General features: G+C 47.9%; 1 protein-coding gene across 1 annotated transcript in view; it reads right to left on the bottom strand.

The window, feature by feature from the left end:
• Positions 1–22,681, bottom strand: part of LOC139255129 (receptor tyrosine-protein kinase erbB-4-like) — a 1,872,364-nt gene that overhangs the window by 938,651 nt on the left and 911,032 nt on the right. Inside the window, exon 7 of the mRNA XM_070873872.1 lies at positions 5,718–5,859. Within this exon, the coding sequence (XP_070729973.1) occupies positions 5,718–5,859 (142 nt within the window). The remainder of the gene's footprint in view (positions 1–5,717; positions 5,860–22,681) is intronic.

The raw sequence follows: 22,681 nt of genomic DNA, 5'->3' as shown, positions 1-22,681 counted from the left end.
TAACAGACGTTTTCAAAATTATGAAATGTTTTGAGTGGGTAAACAGTGAATGATTGTTTCCATTGGATGGTAAATCAATAACAAAGGGCCGCCGTGGTCAAGAGTAACCGACTGAATGGAGGCCGGCGACAGGTTTGGTGTGCAGGGAGGTGGGAACGAAGTGTGGCCACCACTTGTGCAGTGCAGAGTGGGCTGGCTGTCTCAGCTAGGAGGGGAGCATGCATGGAGGAGTGTGCGTGGAGGAGTGTGCGTGGAGGAGTGTCCGAGGAGGAGTGTGCGTGGAGGAGTGTCCGAGGAGGAGTGTCCGTGGAGGAGTGTGCGTGGAGGAGTGTGTGTGGAGGAGCGTGCGTGGAGGAGTGTGCGTGGAGGAGTGTCCGAGGAGGAGTGTGCGTGGAGGAGTGTGTGTGGAGGAGCGTGTGTGGAGGAGTGTGTGTGGAGGAGCGTGTGTGGAGGAGCGTGCGTGGAGGAGTGTGTGTGGAGGAGCGTGCGTGGAGGAGTGTGTGTGGAGGAGCGTGAGGAGCGTGCGTGGAGGAGCGTGTGTGGAGGAGCGTGCGTGGAGGAGTGTGTGTGGAGGAGCGTGAGGAGCGTGCGTGGAGGATTGTGCGTGGAGGATTGTGCGTGGAGGAGTGTGTGTGGAGGAGTGTGAGGAGCGTGCGTGGAGGATTGTGCATGGAGGATTGTGCGTGGAGGATTGTGTGTGGAGGAGTGTGAGGAGCGTGCGTGGAGGAGTGTGCGTGGAGGAGCGTGCGTGGAGGAGTGTGCGTGGAGGAGTGTGTGTGGAGGAGGGTGTGTGGAGGAGTGTGAGGAGCGTGCGTGGAGGAGTGTGTGGAGCGTGCGTGGAGGAGTGTGCGTGGAGGAGTGTGTGTGGAGGAGTGTGCGTGGAGGAGTGTGTGTGGAGGAGTGTGAGGAGTGTGTGTGGAGGAGTGTGAGGAGCGTGCGTGGAGGAGTGTGCGTGGAGGAGTGTGCGTGGAGGAGTGTGCGTGGAGGAGTGTGTGTGGAGGAGTGTGCGTGGAGGAGCGTGAGGAGCGTGCGTGGAGGAGTGTGTGTGGAGGAGTGTGCGTGGAGGAGCGTGTGTGGAGGAGGGTGTGTGGAGGAGCGTGTGTGGAGGAGTGTGTGTGGAGGAGCGTGCGTAGAGGAGCGTGTGTGGAGGAGGGTGTGTGGAGGAGCGTGTGTGGAGGAGCGTGTATGGAGGAGTGTGCGTGGAGGAGCGTGTGTGGAGGAGGGTGTGTGGAGGAGCGTGCGTGGAGGAGCGTGCGTGGAGGAGTGTGAGGAGCGTGCGTGGAGGAGCGTGCGTGGAGGAGTGTGCGTGGAGGAGTGTGAGGAGCGTGCGTGGAGGATTGTGCGTGGAGGAGTGTGTGTGGAGGAGTGTGAGGAGCGTGCGTGGAGGAGTGTGCGTGGAGGAGTGTGCGTGGAGGAGTGTGAGGAGCGTGCGTGGAGGAGTGTGCGTGGAGGAGTGTGAGGAGCGTGCGTGGAGGAGTGTGAGGAGCGTGCGTGGAGGAGTGTGAGGAGCGTGCGTGGAGGAGCGTGCGTGGAGGAGCGTGCGTGGAGGAGCGTGCGTGGAGGAGTGTGTGTGGAGGAGTGTGAGGAGCGTGTGTGGAGGAGTGTGTGTGGAGGAGCGTGCGTGGAGGAGCGTGTGTAGAGGAGCGTGTGTGGAGGAGTGTGTGTGGAGGAGTGTGAGGAGCGTGCGTGGAGGAGTGTGCGTGGAGGAGTGTGTGTGGAGGAGCGTGTGTAGAGGAGCGTGTGTGGAGGAGTGTGAGGAGCGTGCGTGGAGGAGTGTGCGTGGAGGAGTGTGCGTGGAGGAGCGTGCGTGGAGGAGCGTGCGTGGAGGAGCGTGTGTGGAGGAGGGTGTGTGGAGGAGGGTGTGTGGAGGAGCGTGTGTGGAGGAGCGTGTGTGGAGGAGGGTGTGTGGAGGAGCGTGTGTGGAGGAGGGTGTGTGGAGGAGCGTGTGTAGAGGAGCATGTGTGGAGGAGTGTGCGTGGAGGAGCGTGTGTGGAGGAGCGTGTGTAGAGGAGGGTGTGTGGAGGAGCGTGTGTAGAGGAGTGTGTGTGGAGGAGCGTGAGGAGCGTGCGTGGAGGAGCGTGCGTGGAGGAGCGTGTGTGGAGGAGTATGTGTGGAGGAGTGTGCGTGGAGGAGTGTGTGTGGAGGAGTGTGCGTGGAGGAGCGTGTGTGGAGGAGCGTGCGTGGAGGAGCGTGCGGAGCGTGCGTGGAGGATTGTGCGTGGAGGATTGTGCGTGGAGGAGTGTGTGTGGAGGAGCATGAGGAGCGTGCGTGGAGGAGTGTGTGTGGAGGAGTGTGCGTGGAGGGGTATGTGTGGAGTGTGAGGAGCGTGCGTGGAGGAGTGTGCGTGGAGGAGTGTGCGTGGAGGAGTGTGCGTGGAGGAGCGTGCGTGGAGGAGGGTGCGTGGAGGAGCGTGCGTGGAGGAGGGTGTGTGGAGGAGCGTGCGTGGAGGAGCGTGTGTGGAGGAGGGTGTGTGGAGGAGCGTGTGTGGAGGAGGGTGTGTGGAGGAGCGTGTGTGGAGGAGGGTGTGTGGAGGAGGGTGTGTGGAGGAGGGTGTGTGGAGGAGCGTGTGTAGAGGAGCGTGTGTGGAGGAGGGTGTGTGGAGGAGCGTGTGTGGAGGAGTGTGCGTGGAGGAGCGTGTGTGGAGGAGGGTGTGTGGAGGAGCGTGTGTAGAGGAGCGTGTGTGGAGGAGGGTGTGTGGAGGAGCGTGTGTAGAGGAGTGTGTGTGGAGGAGCGTGAGGAGCGTGCGTGGAGGAGCGTGCGTGGAGGAGCGTGTGTGGAGGAGTATGTGTGGAGGAGTGTGCGTGGAGGAGTGTGTGTGGAGGAGTGTGCGTGGAGGAGTGTGTGTGGAGGAGCGTGTGTGGAGGAGCGTGCGTGGAGGAGCGTGCGGAGCGTGCGTGGAGGATTGTGCGTGGAGGATTGTGCGTGGAGGAGTGTGTGTGGAGGAGCATGAGGAGCGTGCGTGGAGGAGTGTGTGTGGAGGAGTGTGCGTGGAGGGGTATGTGTGGAGTGTGAGGAGCGTGCGTGGAGGAGTGTGCGTGGAGGAGTGTGCGTGGAGGAGTGTGTGTGGAGGAGCGTGCGTGGAGGAGGGTGTGTGGAGGAGCGTGCGTGGAGGAGCGTGTGTGGAGGAGGGTGTGTGGAGGAGCGTGTGTAGAGGAGCGTGTGAGGAGGAGCGTGTGTGGAGGAGGGTGTGTGGAGGAGCGTGTGTAGAGGAGCGTGTGTGGAGGAGGATGTGTGGAGGAGCGTGTGTGGAGGAGCATGTGTGGAGGAGCGTGCGTGGAGGAGCGTGCGTGGAGGAGCGTGTGTAGAGGAGCGTGTGTGGAGGAATGTGTGTGGAGGAGTGTGTGTGGAGGAGTGTGCGTGGAGGAGCGCTGAGTGTGGCACGCAGATCGGCAGGTAGACTTGCAGTTACAAAGGCTGGTGGTGGGCGCCAGGTGAGTTCAGTCTTGTTCAAGAAAGGGGATTGTCAATGTCAAACATCACACCAAGGATAGAGAGACTCTGCAGTGAGATGCAGGCACACCAAGCTCACTAATATCTGTAAGTAAATACCTGTTTTCTTCAAAGCATTATTAACAGTCTTTACATGTAGCACTTTCATATTATGAGTATTGTATAGTATAATTTGGATGGGGGGTCCATGATTACTAAACCTTTTGAAAAATGATCCATCAACCAAAAAAATTCGAAAACTAGTGATCTAATTGGTACTATTTTGACGGGCATGGGGAGGGCTGGTTGGCAGAGTGGTGCAAGAGTAGAGGGACCTGGACTGCATATTCATAAATTGAAATTGGCAGGGCAAGTTGATAAGGTGGTTCAAAAAGCATATGGGATAGTTGGCTTTGTAAATAGGGGTATTGAATACAAAAACAAGAAAGTTATGCTAAACATTTGCAAACCTCTGGTTAAACCTCAGCAGGAGTATTGCATGCAATTTTGGGCACCTCACTTTAGGAAGGGTGTCAAGGCCCTGGAGTGGGTACAGATGAGGTTTAAGAGGATGATGTCAGCATTAAGAGATCGGAGAAGCTGGGTTTGTTCTCCTTAGAGCATGGAGGGCTACAGGTAGCTCTCATAGAGGCATTAAAAATCATGAGGGATTTTAATAGAGTAAATAGACAGAAACTGTTTCCAGTGGCAAGAGTGTAGGTAACCAGGGGACACAGATTTAAGGTAATTGGCAAAAGAACCAGTGGTGAGATGAAGAGAATTTTATGTACGCAGTGAGTTGTTATGATCTGGAGTTCACTCCCTGAAAGGCGGTGGAAAAAGATTCAATAATAACTCAAAATGGAATTGAATACTTGAAGGGGAATAACTGCAGGGCTATGGGGAAAGGGCAGGGGAGTGGGGCTAATTGGATAGGTCTTTTGAAGAGTTGGCACAGGCACAATGGGTCGAATGGCCTCATTCTGTGCTGTATGATTCTATGATAACTCAATGCATTAATCCATAGAAATGCTGTTCATCCTACACCAGTGTAAAACACGTTCTCAAAGTAGTGGAGATGTTTTTGTGCAACCCCACACTGGTATGAAGGTAGTATGAGTTAGGGTGAAGAGCTCCTTGTACTCATGTTACTTTGTCTACCCCTATCAAATGTGTTAATGAAGTGGCTAAAGTCTACGTGCTGGTAGAAAGTGGTAGTACGTCAGGGCACTAGTAGAAGTTGTCAAGCAGTCACTTCCCCATCAAAGGGCTAGGCACCCCAACTCCTCGTGATCATCTCAAGAATGGCACTGACAGAGTTTTGGGGAATGAGGCTTACATAGAATATACAGCGCAGAAACAGGCCATTTGGCCCAACTAGTCTGTGCTGATGTTTATAGTCCATGAGTCTCCTCCCATTGCATCGACCTCATCTCAGCCTTTCTGAAGATCTTTCCACTCCCTTTTTTCTCATGTACTCATTTAGTTTCCTTTTGAAAGCATCTAACCTATTTGCCTCAACCACATCCTGTGGTAGCGAATTCCACAATCTAACTTCTCTCTGAGTAAAGATATTTCTCCTTACTTCCCTATTGGATTTATTAGTAACTATCTTGCATTTATGGCCTCTAGTTTTGGATTCTAACACAGTTGGAAACATTCTCTCCACATCTACCCTGTTCAACCCATTCATAATTTTAAAGATCTCTATCAGGTCACCTCTAAGTATTCTCTTTACAAAAGAAAACAGCCCCAACCTGCAATATTTTCCGATAGCTGTCATCTCTCAGTCTTGGTACCATCCTTGTAAAAGAATGCAGATAGAAATGACACCTTGGAGGAGGGATTATGCTCCAACATGATGTGTTGTCGTGTACTGCCGATTGACTATGGAGTTAGTTCTGAGACCCAGTGCTCTCAGCAAGGAATAATTGGTTGAAGGGAGTGTGGGCCAAGGAGAAGGCCAGCAACTTGTTTGCCAACCCGCGTTTCTTGTGGCATGGCTCTTATGCATGTGCTCAACGAACCCAGCAGGGGGGAGTTCACCCTCACCCCTCACCACCCCCGCCACCCCAACTGAAAATCCAAGGTGCAAATATGGACAGGACACAGCAATAATCCAACCAAATTTAAGAGTATGAGTCAGTCCAAGACAACATTCAGCACAGAACCAACTCCAATTCTAAGAACATCTGCTGTTGCTGCATCACGTGCACTGCAACTTAAGCACCGGTTTTATACTCATCTACAGAGATGCCATAAGAGGCCCTTTCTTCCGGCACACGTACGTGGGCATTTCTTGACGCAGAATGCTCCATATGTATACTTGGCGTTGGGATTGGGTTCCACCTGGAAAGTTATGGTGTTGTAAAAGAACGGCAAGGGACACTGATTAACGCAGGCTCCACTGTCGTTGAAGTTGGTGCAGGCCTGCAAGATAAAGAGAGCCATTGTTACAGGAAATAAATTCAGCCATTTCACTCTCTTCAGAAAGATAACAGCTTGTTGTTCGGCCAACATCCACTATAAGCCCACTGACTCCCACAGCTGCCTGGACTACACTTCCTCCCACCCAGCTTCCTGTAAGGACTCTATTCCATTTTCCCAGTTGCTCCGTCTCTGTCACATCTACTCTGACGATGCCACCTTCCGAACCAGTGCTTCTGTTAAGTCCTCCTTTTTCATCAAATGAGGATTTCCCTCTACCGTGGTTGACATGGCCCTCGAGCGTGTCCGTTCCATTTCCTGCACTTCTGCCCTCACCCTTCCCCTCCCTCCCTTACCTTTAACCCACCCAGTTTTCACATTCAACGGATTATCCTCCGCCATTTATATCACCTCCTGCGAGATCTCACCACAAAACACATCACCCCCTCCCCTCCCAACATTCTGAAAAGAGTGTACCCCCTGCGACACCTTGGTCCACTCCTTAATCACCACAATACCCCCTCCCCTTCCCGTGCAATACCTGCCCTTTTACCTCCTCCCTTCCCACAGTCTAGGGCCCCAAATACTCCTTCCAGGTGAAATAGTGATTTTCTTGCACTTCTAGCAATTTAGTATACTTTATTTTCTGTTCATGATCCACTCTCCTGTACATTGGGGAGACAAAATGTAGGTTGGATGACTGCTTTCTGCGACACCTCCATTCAGTCCGCTGGCATGATCCCGAGCTTCCGGTCGCCTGTCACTTTAATTCTCTGCTCCACTCCCACTCTCCATCCTGGGCCTCTTGCACTGTTCCAATGAAGCTCAACGTAAGCTCGAAGAGCAGCACCTTATCTTTCGATTAGGCACTTAACAGTCTTCTACACTCAATATCAGGTTCAACTATTTCAGACTATAACCTCTGCCCCCATTTTTAAGATGGCAGCTGTTGATGATTCTGCCATTCCCATTTTCACCTCTTCTAGACCCATCTTTTGTTTCTTAACCTGTCCCATTACCATCTCCTTTTGCTTTCTACAATCATACCTTATGTCATTTAATCTCTCCTGCCTTCCACCCTATCACACATTTTCCCTTTTGTTCTTTCCTCCCCACCCGGCTTTCCCTGCCCCTACATGTCTTAAAACCTGCAATATAACTTTTTCCAATTCTGACAAAGGGTCATCGACCCGAAACATTAACTCTGTTTCACTCCGCAGATGCTGCCTGACTCGCTGAGCATTTCCAGCATTTTCTGTTTTTATTTCAGATTTCCAGTTTTCTGCTTTTGTGCAGTGTGTTGTTGATTGAGACACTGAGTGCTGCAATGTGGCAGAACCAGAGACAATACAGCCTGGAAGGAGGCCTTTCAGCCCATTGCACCCTGCTGCTAGCTCTGAGACTGAAGCTGTCCACTCTAATCTTATGTGAAGTGAGTTTGGAACACTCGAACCAGTTCCTAGTGAGGATCAGCACAAAACCACCCTTAATTCAGCTACTTGGCTCACTCAGAGACACAGATGGCTAATGTAGAAAGTGGCAAAATATAATATGAATATTTGAATAGGGGTTTGAAGGACATTGTTGGAACAGCATTATAGGAGCTTTAATCTGTATCTAACCCGTGCTGTACCTGCCCTTGGAATGTTTGATGGGATAAGGTAGAAGGAGTGTTATTCTGTAACTAATCTGTGCTGTACCTTTACTCTGTATAAAATCATACTGTAACGAATCTGAGAGTTTTTGATGCACAGATCAGCAGGGTTTCCTAGAATTTTTTTACGTTGAAGGTCTTTATTAAATGCATACAGGATGCGTTAACAAATAGTGAAAACAACTCATTCAAAACCTGTTAACACCAGTTTTGCAAAACCTGGCCACTTCCCGCCTTCTTCACCAGAATAATATCAGGGCTCAAAGAAACATAGAAACATAGAAACATAGAAAATAGGTGCAGGAGTAGGCTTATCGGCCCTTCTAGCCTGCACCGCCATTCAATGAGTCCATGGCTGAACATGCAACTTCAGTACCCCCTTCCTGCTTTCTCGCCATACCCCTTGATCCCCCTAGTAGTAAGGACTACATCTAACTCCTTTTTGAATATATTTAGTGAATTGGCCTCAACAACTTTCTGTGGTAGAGAATTCCACAGGTTCACCACTCTCTGGGTGAAGAAGTTTCTCCTCATCTCGGTCCTAAATGGCTTACCCCGTATCCTTAGACTGTGACCCCTGGTTCTGGACTTCCCCAATATTGGGAACATTCTTCCTGCATCTAACCTGTCTGAACCTATCAGAATTTTAAACGTTTCTATGAGGTCCCCTCTCATTCTTCTGAACTCCAGTGAATACAAGCCTAGTTGATCCAGTCTTTCTTGATAGGTCAGTCCCGCCATCCCAGGAATCAGTCTGGTGAACCTTCGCTGCACTCCCTCAATAGCAAGAATGTCCTTCCTCAAGTTAGGAGACCAAAACTGTACACAATACTCCAGGTGTGGCCTCACCAAGGCCCTGTACAACTGTAGCAACACCTCCCTGCCCCTGTACTCAAATCCCCTCGCAATGAAGGCCAACATGCCATTTGATTTCTTAACCGCCTGCTGTACCTGCATGCCAACCTTCAATGACTGATGTACCATGACACCCAGGTCTCGTTGCACCTCCCCTTTTCCTAATCTGTCACCAATCAGATAATAGTCTGTCTCTCTGTTTTTACCACCAAAGTGGATAACCTCACATTTATCCACATTATACTTCATCTGCCATGCATTTGCCCACTCACCTAACCTATCCAAGTCACTCTGCAGCCTCATAGCATCCTCCTCGCAGCTCACACTGCCACCCAACTTAGTGTCATCCGCAAATTTGGAGATACTACATTTAATCCCCTCGTCTAAATCATTAATGTACAGTGTAAACAGCTGGGCCCCAGCACAGAACCTTGAGGTACCCCACTAGTCACTGCCTGCCATTCTGAAAAGTACCCATTTACTCCTACTCTTTGCTTCCTGTCTGACAACCAGTTCTCAATCCATGTCAGCACACTACCCCCAATCCCATGTGCTTTAACTTTGCACATTAATCTCTTGTGTGGGACCTTGTCGAAAGCCTTCTAAAAGTCCAAATATACCACATCAACTGGTTCTCCCTTGTCCACTCTACTGGAAGCATCCTCAAAAAATTCCAGAAAATTTGTCAAGCATGATTTCCATTTCACAAATCCATGCTGAGTTGGACCTATCATGTCACCTCTTTCCAAATGCGCTGCTATGACATCCTTAATAATTGATTCCATCATTTTACCCACTACTGAGGTCAGGCTGACCGGTCTATAATTCCCTGTTTTCTCTCTCCCTTCATTTTAAAAAGTGGGGTTACATTGGCTACCCTCCACTCGATAGGAACTGATCCAGAGTCAATGGAATGTTGGAAAATGACTGTCAATGCATCCGCTATTTCCAAGGCCACCTCCTTCAGTACTCTGGGATGCAGTCCATCAGGCCCTGGGGATTTATCGGCCTTCAATCCCATCAATTTCCCCAACACAATTTCCCGACTAATAAGGATTTCTCTCAGTTCCTCCTCCTTACTAGACCCTCTGACCCCTTTTATATCCGGAAGGTTGTTTGTGTCCTCCTTAGTGAATACCGAACCAAAGTACTTGTTCAATTGGTCTGCCATTTCTTTGTTCCCCGTTATGACTTCCCCTGATTCTGACTGCAGGGGACCTACGTTTGTCTTTACTAACCTTTTTCTCTTTACATACCTATAGAAACTTTTGCAGTCCGTCTTAATGTTCCCTGCAAGCTTCTTCTTGTACTCCATTTTCCCTGCCCTAATCAAACCCTTTGTCCTCCTCTGCTGAGTTCTAAATTTCTCCCAGTCCCCGGGTTCGTTGCTATTTCTGGCCAATTTGTATGCCACTTCCTTGGCTTTAATACTATCCCTGATTTCCCTTGATAGCCACGGTTGAGCCACCTTCCCTTTTTTATTTTTACGCCAGACAGGAATGTACAATTGTTGTAGTTCATCCATGCGGTCTCTAAATGTCTGCCATTGCCCATCCACAGTCAACCCCTTCAGTATCATTCGCCAATCTATCCTAGCCAATTCACGCTTCATACCTTCTAAGTTACCCTTCTTTAAGTTCTGGACCATGGTCTCTGAATTAACTGTTTCATTCTCCATCCTAATACAGAATTCCACCATATTATGGTCACTCTTCCCCAAGGGGCCTCGCACAACAAGATTGCTAATTAATCCTCTCTCATTACACAACACCCAGTCTAAGATGGCCTCCCACCTCGTTGGTTCCTTGACATATTGGTCTAGAAAACAATCCCTTATGCACTCCAGGAAATCCTCCTCCACCGTATTGCTTCCAGTTTGGTTAGCCCAATCTATGTGCATATTAAAGTCACCCATTATAACTGCTGCACCTTTATTGCATGCACCCCTAATTTCCTGTTTGATGCCCTCCCCAACATCACTACTACTGTTTGGAGGTCTGTACACAACTCCCACTAATGTTTTTTGCCCTTTGGTGTTCTGCAGCTCTACCCATATAGATTCCACATCATCCAAGCTAATGTATTTCCTAACTATTGCATTAATCTCCTCTTTAACCAGCAATGCTACCCCACCTCCTTTTCCTTTTATTCTATCCTTCATGAATGTTGAATACCCCTGGATATTGAGTTCCCAGCCCTGATCATCCTGGAGCCACGTCTCCGTAATCCCAATCACCTCATATTTGTTAACATATATTTGCACAGTTAATTCATCCACCTTATTACGGATACTCCTTGCATTAAGACACAAAGCCTTCAGGGCTTGTTTTTTTAACACCCTTTGGCCTCTTAGAATTTTGCTGTACAGTGGCCCTTTTTGTTCTTTTTCTTGGGTTTCTCTGCACTTTTCCTCATCTCCTTTCTGTCTTTTGCTTTTATCTCCTTTTTGTTTCCCTCCGTCTCCCTGCATTGGTTCCCATCCCCCTGCCATATTAGTTTAACTCCTCCCCAACAGCAGGGTTAAATTATGAGGACAGGTTGCATAGACAAGGCTTGTCTACCTTTTGAATATAAAAAATTACGGAGTGATCTAATTAAGGTCTTTAAGATGATTAAAGGATTTGTTTGGGTAGATGGAGAGAAACTACTTCCTCTGGTGGGGGATCCCAGAACGAGGGGGCATAACCTTAAAATTAGAGCTAGGCTGTTCAAGGATGAGACAAAGCACTTCTTCACACAAAGGGTAGTGGAAATCTGGAACTCTCTCCCAAAAAGCTGTTGAGGCTCATCATCATCATCATAGGCAGTCCCTCGAAATCGAGGAAGACTTGCTCCCACTCTAAAAGTAAGTTCTCAGGTGACTGAACAGTCCGATACGGGAATTACACGTCTCTGTCACAGGTGGGACAGACAGTGGTTGAAGGAAAGGCTGGATGGGGAGTCTGGTTTTCTACACGCTCCTTCTGCTGTCTGCGTTTGGCTTCTGCATGCTCTCAGCGACGAGACTCAAGGTGCTCAGCGTCCTCCCGGATGCTCTTCCTCCACTTAGGATGATCTTGAGCCAGGGATTCCCAGGTGCCGGTGGGGATGTTGCACTTTATTAAGGAGGCTTTTGAGGGTGTCTTTGAAACGTTTCCTCTGCTCACCTAGGGATCGCTTGCCGTGTAGGAGTTCCGAGTAAAGCGCTTGCTTTGGGAGTCTCGTGTTGGGCATGTGGACAATGTGGCCCACCCAACAGAGCTGTTTGAGTGTGGTCGGTACTTCGATGCTGAGGATGTTGGCCTGATCGAGAACACTGACGTTGGTGCGTCTATTGTCTCAGTGGATTTGCAGGATCTTGCGGAGGCAGCGCTGGTGGTACTTCTCCAGCGCTTTGAGGTGTCTACTGTATATGGTCCATGTCTCTGAGTCATACAGGAGGGAGGGTATCACTACCGCCCTGTAGATTATAAGCTTGGTACCAGATTTGAGGTCCTGGTCTTCGAACACTCTCTTCCTCAGGTGGTCGAAGGCTGCGCTGGCGCACTGGAGGCGGTGTTGAACCTTGTCGTCGATGTCGGCCCTTGCTGATGATAGGCTCCTGAGGTATGGAAAGTGGTCCATGTTGTCCAAGGCCGCGCCATCGTTTTTGATGACTGGGGGGGCAGTGCTATGTGGCGGGGTCAGGTTGGTGGAGGATCTTTGTCTTACGGATGTTTTTCATGTAAGGCCCATGCTTTCGTACGTCACGGTAATGATGTTGACAATGGTTTGGAGTTCGGCCTCTGAATGTGCACAGACGCAAGCGTGATCCACATACTGTAGTTCGATGACAGAGAATGGGATGACCTTGGCTCTAGCCTGGAGGCGACGAAGGTTGAACAGTTTCTCATTGGTTTTATAGTTTAGTTCCACTCCAGCGGGGAGCTTGTTGAGAATGAGATGGAGCATTGCAGCGAGGAAGATCGAGAAGAGCGTTGCTGGGATGACGCAGCCCTGCTTGACCCCAGTCCGGACATGGATTGGGTCTGTGGTGGATCCGTTGGTCAGGATCACAGCTTGCATGTTGTCGTGAAGCAGGTGGAGAATGGTGACAAACTTTTGGGTGCAGCCGAAATGTAGGAGGACGCTCCATAGTGCCTCACGGTTGACAGTGTCAAAGGCCTTTGTGAGGTTGGTGCTGTTCCCTGCATTTCTCTTGTAGTTGTCGCGTGGTGAAGATCATGTCCGTTGTACCCCTTAGTGGACGGAATCTGCAATGTGACTCTGGGAGGAGCTCTTCAGCCATATGGAGAAGACGGTTGAGGAGGATTCTAGCAATGACTTTCCCAGTGGCCAACAGCAGCGAGATTCCACTGTAGTTGCTGCAGTTGGACTTGTCAACCTTTTTGAAGATGGTCACGATTACGGCATCTCTGAGATCTTCTGGCATGCTCTCCTCCTTCCAGATAAGAGAGATGAGGTCATGCATTCATGCCAATAGTGCTTCTCCGCCATACTTTAGTGTCTCGGCGGGGATTCCATCTGCTTCTGATGCCTTGTTGTCCTTGAGCTGACGGTTTGCCTTTTCTACCTCGTGCAGGGCTGGGGTTTTGCTGAGATGGTGGCAGGTAGCATGCTGCGGGATGGAGTCGAGGACACTCGTGACAAAGGCAGAGTCTCAGTTAAGGAGACCTTCGAAGTGTTCCTTCCAGCCGGTCCTGACTGCCTCGGTGTCCTTGATGAATGTTGAGGCTGGGAGTCAGTTGATTATTGCAAAACTGAGATTGATAGATTTTTGTTAGGCGAGGGTGTTAAAGGTTTTGGAACCAAGGCGGTTAGATGGAGTTAAGATACAGATCAGCCATGATCTAATTAAATGATTTAACAGGCTCAAGGGAATGAATGGCCTCCTCTTGTTCTTGTGTAGCTCTGCTAGGTATGTAATCCTGCAGTACCTGGTGTCAGCATCCTCGAAAGGGTATGCATGGAGAGAGGAGAAGGGGATTTGGGCTGTGAAAGTTTCGCTTGTGAAGTCAGGAAAAGCAAATCTTGGGGATTTGGGATCGACTCATGAATTACCATTCAACAAACGTTAAATTTAAACTTTATCTTGATGTGCACTAAATAAGCACCAATTTGAAAAGAAAATTCACTAACATTATTCATTCACCAGTAAGGAAAAACTAATTATAATTTTAAATATTGCCTTTTTCCTTGGATCAAAAATAAAGCTATTGAATTTTCAAGTTTATGATACCAAATGAACCCCAAGGTTGCATTAATATTTTCTCGCAACCAATGTATACGTTATCCTTTATCACTAGTATCACTTATTATTGCTAACCTGTTCTAACTGATCAGAGTACATCTAACCCTTTATCACTAGTATTACCTTATTACTACCTTGAGCTAACTAACCAAGGTATTCGTTACTCTTTATCAAGTAGTGCTTTGTGCCTGAGAACTCAGCAAAGAAAAGTACTTTCATTAAACTGAGGCACTGTACCAGGACACCACCGCACAAGTATTCTAAGTCGGCCGAAAGCATAAACTTGTAAAAGTGCATTATTGCACTCTAAGGGCCCAAGTTTGCCTTCCCCCCGCCCCCGGTTAAAACGGCGCAACACTAAAATATGGTGCCGAAAACTTACCTAGGTATTCTTCCCACTCCTTGGAACGTCGCAGGCCTTAGCGTGCCGCAGCACAAGCAGTGGGGGGGCGGAGCCAGGTCCCGGCACCATGCGCGCTAGAGTGTGCGCGCATGTGCAGTAACTCCTCGCCCCCAGAATCTCTGCAAGCTGTGTGGGAGGGGCCCGAAGCACGCCGCCCCTAGCCCTGGCCAAATGGGCACCCTCATCGGCTTTCCCTGCCGTGTTCAGCCTCCCTCCCCCCCTTTACCAATGCCGTGTTCAGCCTCCCCCCACCCCCCTCCTTTACCGATGCTGCGTTCAGCCTCCCCCCTCCCCCCCTTTACCGATGCTGCGTTCAGCCTCCCCCTGCCTCTTTACCAATGCCACGTTCAGCCTCCCCTCGCTCCCTTTACAAACACTGTTTTCAGCCTCCGCGCCCCCCCTTTACCAATGCCGTGTTCAGCCTCCCCCCACCCCACTCCTTTACCGATGCTGCATTCAGCCTTCCCCCTCCCCCCCTTTACTGATGCTGCGTTCAGCCTCCCCCTGCCTCTTTACTGATGCTGCGTTCAGCCTCCCCCCGCCTCCTTTACCAATGCTGCGTTCAGCCTCCCCCCCCCCCACCCCCCCTTTACCGATGCCACGTTGAGCCTAGCCTCCCGGTGTGCATCTTACTGTCCCGAGCCCTGGCCAAATATGCTCCCTCATCGGTGGCCAATTGCTTGTGTTTTTCTGCAGTAAAGCTTTGCTGAAGGTAGACTTCTATTTTTTTATTTGTTTATTTATTGATTGATTATGTGGTCCTAAATTCTTGTTTGATTTACATTCATGTTTACTGGTCATCTGCTTTCAAAAGGAATTCTGTAAAATAGTTTGGCTGAAACTTCTATTTACAGGACTTGCTATAATGTATTTGCTAGTTTACCAATCCATTTTTAATCTAGTTGTTTAGTGCTTTGTAAGTCTTGGTGCTAGGTGCAGGCCCTCCCAGCTTCCTTGTATTTTTTATTTGTTATTGAATACTTATTTTTGTGCTTTGTTTAGTGCTTGGTGCTTTAAATATACTGCTTTGTTTAGTGCTTGGTGCTTTAAATGTACTTACCTGTGCTGATTTCTTGGCTCACCGCAAGATTTTTCTGTGCGGCCACAAGTGGCCAAGTACGCTGGCCTAAGTTAGTTTGGAGTAACTTTTAGCTGTCTAAACATGTTAAATGGCCAAAACAGGTGTAACTGGCTGGTAACGCCACCTTTTGAAAAAAAAAAAAAACTAAAAAAAACCTGACTAACTCACTTACACTGGAGCAAATTAAATGGGCAGAATTGTGATTTTTAAGATATTCCAAAAAAATCTAGTTGCTCCAAAAAAAACAGAGCAACTCCTGGGCAAACTTGGGCCCCATATGTTGATCAATCATTAATTAAAAGTTAGCTTAAAAACAACTGCTTCTCCATAAGGGAGCTGTCAGACAGGCAGGTTCCTGGAATGTCACTGCCGTTATGGCTGCTGGCTTGGTAGTGGTGGGAAGAAATGGAGTTCGTACTGCAGCAGACATTAATCGTTTAGTGCAGTTCATAAAAAAGTAAGATGGACTAAGGATACTGATCAGAAATTTATTGCAGTAGAAACAACCAAGAGGAAAAATGACCCCTTCTCTATTTAATTACCACAGTAAAGTAGAATGAGGCACTGCATCATGATGATGCTAGCCCTGAAAGCAAAGCTCAACCCTGCAAGACTTATTTCCTTGTCTCAGATAATTCACTAATTCCTCAGCTGGAAAATATAATGCAGTAAAGCTGGTGTCTGAAGTAGCGACAGTTTTCGGAATCATTTGTAAGCATGCACATATTTTCTTAGATGTTAGACACACAAACACAGAGGGGATGAAGTGGGACAATGATACAGTAAGAACTTGAAGTGGGCCAATGATACTGTTGTCTGCACGGAGGCTTAAAGGGAGTGGACTTAAACAGAGTGTTTTGGGGAGAATTTGGAAAGAGTGGGAATTTCTGGTAAGTATTGGGTAAGTAGAAGCTGTAAAAACTGAAATTTAGTTTAACATTTTGGTTTAAACCTAGAACTTTAAAACTGTAGTTAACAGAAGTTGCCTACCAATGGCAGTTAACTGTCAGTCAGCTGTACGTGTTAGACTTGAATAGGTGTTAATCACATGGAATAGGGGAGCTGAGTCAATAATTGTAAATTGGGTGTAGCTCTTAAGAGTATAAAAGTCAACAGTTTTTCACAGCACAGAGTAGTCTGCACAGAGCGGAGTTAAAGGGAGTGCACTTAAACAGAGTAATTTTGGGGGAATTTGGAGAAGAGCGGGGAGGAGTTGCAGCTTTTTGCCCATACTATTTGTAATGCTTTGTGTTACAGGAAGATATTTAATTTAATTTCCCACTACTTAATCCAGATCAATTAAGAAGTCAAGGAACTAAACTGTAAACTAAGTTACTTAAATACAAATGTAATTACATTTACTTAAATAGAACAAGATTTCTAAACTTGGCCATTGGTTTAAATTAAGAGCTGTGGTACAGATTAAAAGCTATACATAGATAATTTGATGTTTCAAAACTTGAAAACCTGATTAGTTAAATAAAATAAAATAGAGATGGCAGAGCAGGTGATGTGTTGTAGCTGTAGCATGTGGGAGCTGGTGGACACCAGTGTGATCCACAACAACCACATTTTTAAGTGTTGGTGGCGCGAGGAACTTCGGCTCAGAGTTGATGAGCTGGAGTCCTAGCTCCAGACACTGCGATACATCAGGGAGGGGAAGAGTTACCTGGACACTGTGTTCCAGGAGGCAGTCACACCCTTTACGTTAAATAATTCAAATTTGGTCCATGGTCAGGGACAGGAGGGTGTGACTATGAATGAGGCAGGTATGGGGATCCAGAAGGTAGCATTGGAGGAGCCTCAGCCCTTGCACTTGTTCAACAGGTAGGAGGTTCTTGCTTCCTGTGTAGACAAGAGCAGGTACTGCAGGGAGGATGAGCAATCTGACCACAGCACTGTGGTACAGGGGGCCATTCAAGTTGCAGGAGTAAAAAGAAATGTAATAGTGGTAGAGGACAGTATAGTTAGTGGGATAGATACTGTTCTCTGCAGCCGAGAGTGTGAGTCTCAAAGGCTGTGTTGCCTGCCCGGTGCCAGGGTTAAGGAAATCTCCTCTGGGCTGGAGAGGAACTTGGAGTGGGAGGGGAAAGATCCAGTTGTCGTGGTCCACATAGGTACCAACGACATAGGTAGGACAAAGAAAAAGGTTCTGCTGAGGGAGTATAAGTAGCTAGGGGCTAAATTAAAAAGCAGAACCACAAAGGTAATAATCTCTGGATTACAACCTGAGCCACGAGCAAATTGCCACAGGGTAAATAAGATCAGAGAGATGAATGCGTGGCTCAAAGATTGGTGTGGGAGAAATGGGTTTCGATTCATGGGGCACTAGCATCAGTATTGGGGAAAGAGGGAGCTGTTCCATTGGGACGGGCTTCACTTGAACCACGCTGGGACCAGTGTCCTGGGCAAAAATTTGGCAGATGGAGTATAATGTTGGAAAGTGTGAAGTCATGGACTTTGGCAGAAAAAATCAAAGAGCAAGTTATTATTTAAATGGAGAAAGATTGCAAAGTGCCGCAGTACAGCGGGACTTGGGGGTACTTGTGCATGAAACACAAAAGGATAGTATGCAGGTACAGCAAATGATCAGAAAGGCCAATGGTATCTTGGCCTTTATTGCAAAGGGGATGGCGTATAAAAGCATGGAAGTCTTGCTACAGCTATATAAGGTATTGGTGAGGCCACACCTGGATTACTGCGTGCAGTTTTGGTTTCCATATTTACGAAAGGATATACTTGCTTTGGAGGCAGTTCAGAGAAGGTTCACTTGGTTGATTCCGGGGATGAAGGTTTGACTTATGAGAAAAGGTTGAGTAGGTTGGGCCTCTACTCATTGGAGTTCAGAAGAATGAGAGGTGATCTCATTGAAACGTATAAGATTATGAGGGGGCTTGACAAGGTGGATGCAGAGGGATGGTTCCACTGATGGGTGAGACTTGAACTAGAGGGCACGATCTTAGAATATTTTAAACAGAGATGAGGAGAAATTTCTTCTCTCAGAGGGTTGTAAATCTGTGGAATTCTCTGCATCAGAGAGCTGTGGAAGCTGGGACATTGAATAAGTTTAAGACAAAAATAGACAGTTTCTTAAACAATAAGGGGATAAGGGGTTATGGGGAGCGGGCGGGGAAGTGGAGCTGAGTCCATGATCAGATCAGCCATAATCTTTTTGAATGGCAGAGCAGGCTTGAGGGGCCATATGGCCTACTCCTGTTCCTATTTCGTATGTTCTTTATGTTCTTATGAATCGAATAACTAGGGCTGTAGATAGGGCTTTAAGGTAAATAATGGGGGAGAGGGATCAGGTGAAGGAAAATTTTAAAAGTCAAAGAGAAAGGAGAAGGCAATAGTGCAGGGTAGCGACAGGGGTAATGAAGGGACAGAGTGTATAAACATGAAAGTGCACCAAAAAGTAGAGTCAGAGTAGGGGAAAATGATAAAAAGACAAAATTAAAAGCTCTTTATCTGAATGCATGCAGCATTCGGAACAAAATAGATGAGTTGACAGCCCAAATAGAAATAAATGGGTATGAGCTGATAGCCATTACAGAGACGTGGTTGCCAAGTGACCAAGGCTGGGAACTGAATATTTAGGGGTACTTGATATTTTGGAAGGATAGGCTGAAAGGAAACGGAGGTGGGGTAGCTCTGTTAATAAAGGATGAGATCAGTGCAGTAGTGAGAAATGATATTGGCTCAGAAGATCAAGATGCAGAATCAGTTTGGGTGGAGATAAGAAATAACAAGGGAAAGAAGTCACTGGTTGGAGTGGTCTATAAGCCCCCGAACAGTAGCTACACTATAGGACAATGTATAAATCAAGAAATAATGGAGGCTTGTAAGAAAGGTGTGGCAATAATCATGGCCGATTTTAATCTCAAATAGATTGGACAAATCAAATTGGCAAAGGTAGCCTTGAGGATGAGTATTTGGGATGGTTTCTTCGAACAACACAATGTGAAACCAACCAAGGAGCAGGCTATTTTAGATCTGGTAATGTGTAATGAGATAGGATTAATTAATGATCTTATAGTAAAGGATTCTCTAGGGAAGAGTGATCATAGCATGTTAGAATTTCAAATTCAGTTTGAGGGTGAGAAACTTGGGTCTGAAACTAGTGCCCTGAACTTAAATATAGGCAAGTACAAAGGTATGAAAACAGAGTTGGTCAAAGTGGACTGGGAAAATAGATTCAAGGGTAAGACGGTAGAAAAGCAGTAGCAGACATTTAAGGAGATATTTGATAACTCTCAGCAAAGATATATTCCAGTGAGAAAGAAAGACTCTAAGAGAAGGATGAACCATCCATGACTAACTAAGGAAGTAAAGGATGGTATCAAATTGAAAACAAAGGCAATTAATGTTGCGAAGATTAGTGGTAGGCCATAGGATTGGGAACATTTTTAGAAACCAGCAAAGGACGACTAAAATAATAATAAAGAGAGAAAAGATAGATTATGAGAGGGAACTGGCAAGAAATATAAAAACAGACTGTAAGAGCTTCTACAGGTATATAATAAGGAAGAGAGTAGCTAAAATAAGTGTTGGTCCCTTGGAGGATGAGACTAGGGAATTAATAATGGGAAACATGGAAGTGGCAGAGATTTTGAACAAATATGTTGTATCGCTCTTCACGGTAGAAGACTCTAAAACCATCCCAATAATAAATAAACAAGGGGCTATAGGAAGGGGGAACGTTAAACAATCACTATCACTAGAGAAAATGTACTAGGCAAACTAATGGCACTAAAGGTGGACAAATCCCTTGGATCTGATGGCCTGCATCCTAGGGTCTTAAAAGGAGTGGTTGCAGAGATAGTGGATGCATTGGTTGTAATCTGCTAAAATTACCTGGATTCTGGAAAGGTCCCAGCAGATTGGAAAACCACAAATGTAACACCCCTATTAAAGAAAAGAAGGAGACAGAAAACAGGAAACTATAGACCAGTTAGCCTAACATCTGTCATTGGGAAAAGCTGGAGTCTATCAGTTCGGAGAAGTAGTGAGTTCAGTTCGGAGAGGTCATGAGTTCGGAAGTTCGGAGAGGTCGTGAGTTCAGGAGGTCTGAGGAGCAGGAGGCCCGAAGGTCGATGAGGATTTCAATTCTGACGAGTCTGGAGGTCAGTGAGTTGGTAAGGCCCTGAGGTCCTGAGGTCGGTGAGTCGGGAGGTCGGCGAGTGGGGAGGTCAGCGAGTCGGGAGGTCAGCGAGTCGGGAGGTCAGCGAGTCGGGAGGTCGGTGAGTCGGGAGGTCGTCGAGTCGGGAGGTCAGTGAGGTCGGTGAGTCAGGAGGTCGGCGAGTCGGGAGGTCAGTGAGGTCGGTGAGTCAGGAGGTCGGCGAGTCGGGAGGTCAGTGAGGTCGGTGAGTCAGGAGGTCGGCGAGTCGGGAGGTCAGTGAGGTCGGCGAGTCAGGAGGTCGGCGAGTCGGGAGGTCAGTGAGGTCGGCGAGTCGGGAGGTCAGTGAGGTCGGTGAGTCAGGAGGTCGGTGAGTCGGGAGGTCGGCGAGTCGGTAAGGCCCTGAGGTCGATGAGTCGGTGTGTTGGGAGGTCGGCGAATAGGTTGGCCCTGTGAGGTCGGCGAGTCGGGAGTTCGGAGACCGGCGAGTTCAGAGGCCTCGGAAGTCAGTGAAGTGAGTTGGTAAGTAACTTTCTTTTCTCTATTTCTTTAAGTTGGGAGTTCGGAGGCTGAAAGGTCGGGAGGCCACAGAGGTCGGTGAGTTTGGGAAACCACATAAGTCGGTGAGGTGAGTTGGTAAGTCGCTCTCTTTTCTCTATTTCTTTTTAAGTAGATTTTAAACTAGATCAGTCTAACTAGAGGGATGGCAGTGCAGCTCAGTCCCGTGGAGTGAACATCCTGCAACATGTGGGAAGTCCCGGACGCTTCGCAAAGCCTAGACAACCATGTGTGCAGGAGGTGCCTCCAGCTTCAACTACTTGAGCTCCACGTTTCAGAGCTGGCGCAGCGAGTGGAGTCAATAAGGTGCATCCGCGAGGCTGAGAACAACTTGGATAGCACGTTTCAAGAGGTGGTCACCCCGCAGCTTAAAGGCGTGAGGGGAAGTGGGTGACTACCAGACGTAGCAAGTGTGCTAGGCAGGTAGCGCAGGAGTCCCCCCATGAATCCATCTCGCTTTCAAACCAATATTCACTTCTGAGTATCGGTAAGGACGATGGTGCGTCTCGGGAGTGCAGCCAGAGCCAATTCCAAGGCACCACGGTTGGCTCAGCTGCACAGGGGGAGGGACAAAGAACAAAACAACCCTAGTGATAGGGGATTCTATAGTTAGGGGAACAGACAGGCGTTTCTGGTCCATATCGGGACCAACAGCATAGGTAAAATAAGGGATGAGGTCCTACAGGAAGAATTCAGGGAGCTAGGAAGAAAATTAAAGAGTAGGACTCAAAGTTGTAATCTCTGGGTTACTACTGGTGCCATGTTCTAATGAGTATAAGAATATAAGGATAGAGAGGGTGAACATGTGGCTGGAAAGTTGGTGTAGGAGGGAGGGCTTTAAATTCTTGAGGCATTGGGACCGCTTCTGGGGAGATGGGACCTGTACAAACCGGACCTCAACAGCGCTGGGACCAGTCTCCTCACGGGGAGTTTTGCTAGTGCTGTTGGGGAGAGTTTAAACGAGCTTGGCAGGGGAATGGGAACCTGAGAACGAATTCCAAAGGGAAGGAAGTAAAGCAGAAATTAGATAGCAAGAATCTGGAAAGCAAATCTGGAAGCAGGGCTTAGTATGCAGTAAGCAAGGAGGTCTTCCTGTGCTGAATGGTATATACTTTAATGCAAGGAGTATAGCGAATAATGTGGATGAGCTAAGAGCACAGGTAGACACTTGAGTGTATGACATTATAGCTATTACAGAAACATGGCTGAAAGAGGGGCAGGTTTGGCAGATCAATATTCCTGGCTACAGGATTTTTAGACAAATTAGAGAGGGGGTAAAAGGCAGGTGGGGGTGGGGGTGTTACACTACTGATTAAAGAAAATATTACAGCATTGAGGAGGGATGATATGTTAGAGGGATCATCAAATGAGGCCATATGGGTTGAATTGAACAATAAAAAAGGGTCGATCACACTGCTGGGCATGTATTATAGACCCCCAAACAGTGGGAGGGAGATAGAGGAGCAAATATGTAGGCAAATTGCTGTGAAGTCCATATGGTAGTAATAGTAGGGGATTTTAACTATCCAAATATTGATTGGGACAAATTTAGTGTGAAGGGTATAGAGGGTGCGGAATTCTTGAAATGCATTCAAGAGAACTTTTTTAGTCAGTATGTAGCAAGCCCAACACGAGAGGGGCCGGTCTTGGATTTAGTTTTGGGGAATGAAGCTGGGCAGGTTGAAGGGGTATTAGTGGGAGAGCACTTGGGTGCCAGTGACCATAATTCAGTCAGATTCAAGTCGATTATGGATAAGGCCAAGAACAGGCCTGGATTAAAAGTTCCGAATTGGGGAAAAGCTAATTTTGCTAAGTTAAGGAGTAATTTGGCCATATTGGACTGGAAACAGTTACTTGAGGGTAATTCAGTGTCGGAAGAGTGGGGGGCATTTAAGGAGGAGATCCGGAAGGCTCAGGCCAAACATGTG

The sequence above is a fragment of the Pristiophorus japonicus genome, chromosome 3, assembly GCF_044704955.1.
Source record: "Pristiophorus japonicus isolate sPriJap1 chromosome 3, sPriJap1.hap1, whole genome shotgun sequence".
In the NCBI taxonomy this organism is placed as follows: Eukaryota; Metazoa; Chordata; class Chondrichthyes; family Pristiophoridae; genus Pristiophorus; species Pristiophorus japonicus.
This window is presented reverse-complemented; position numbering and strand designations above follow the sequence as displayed.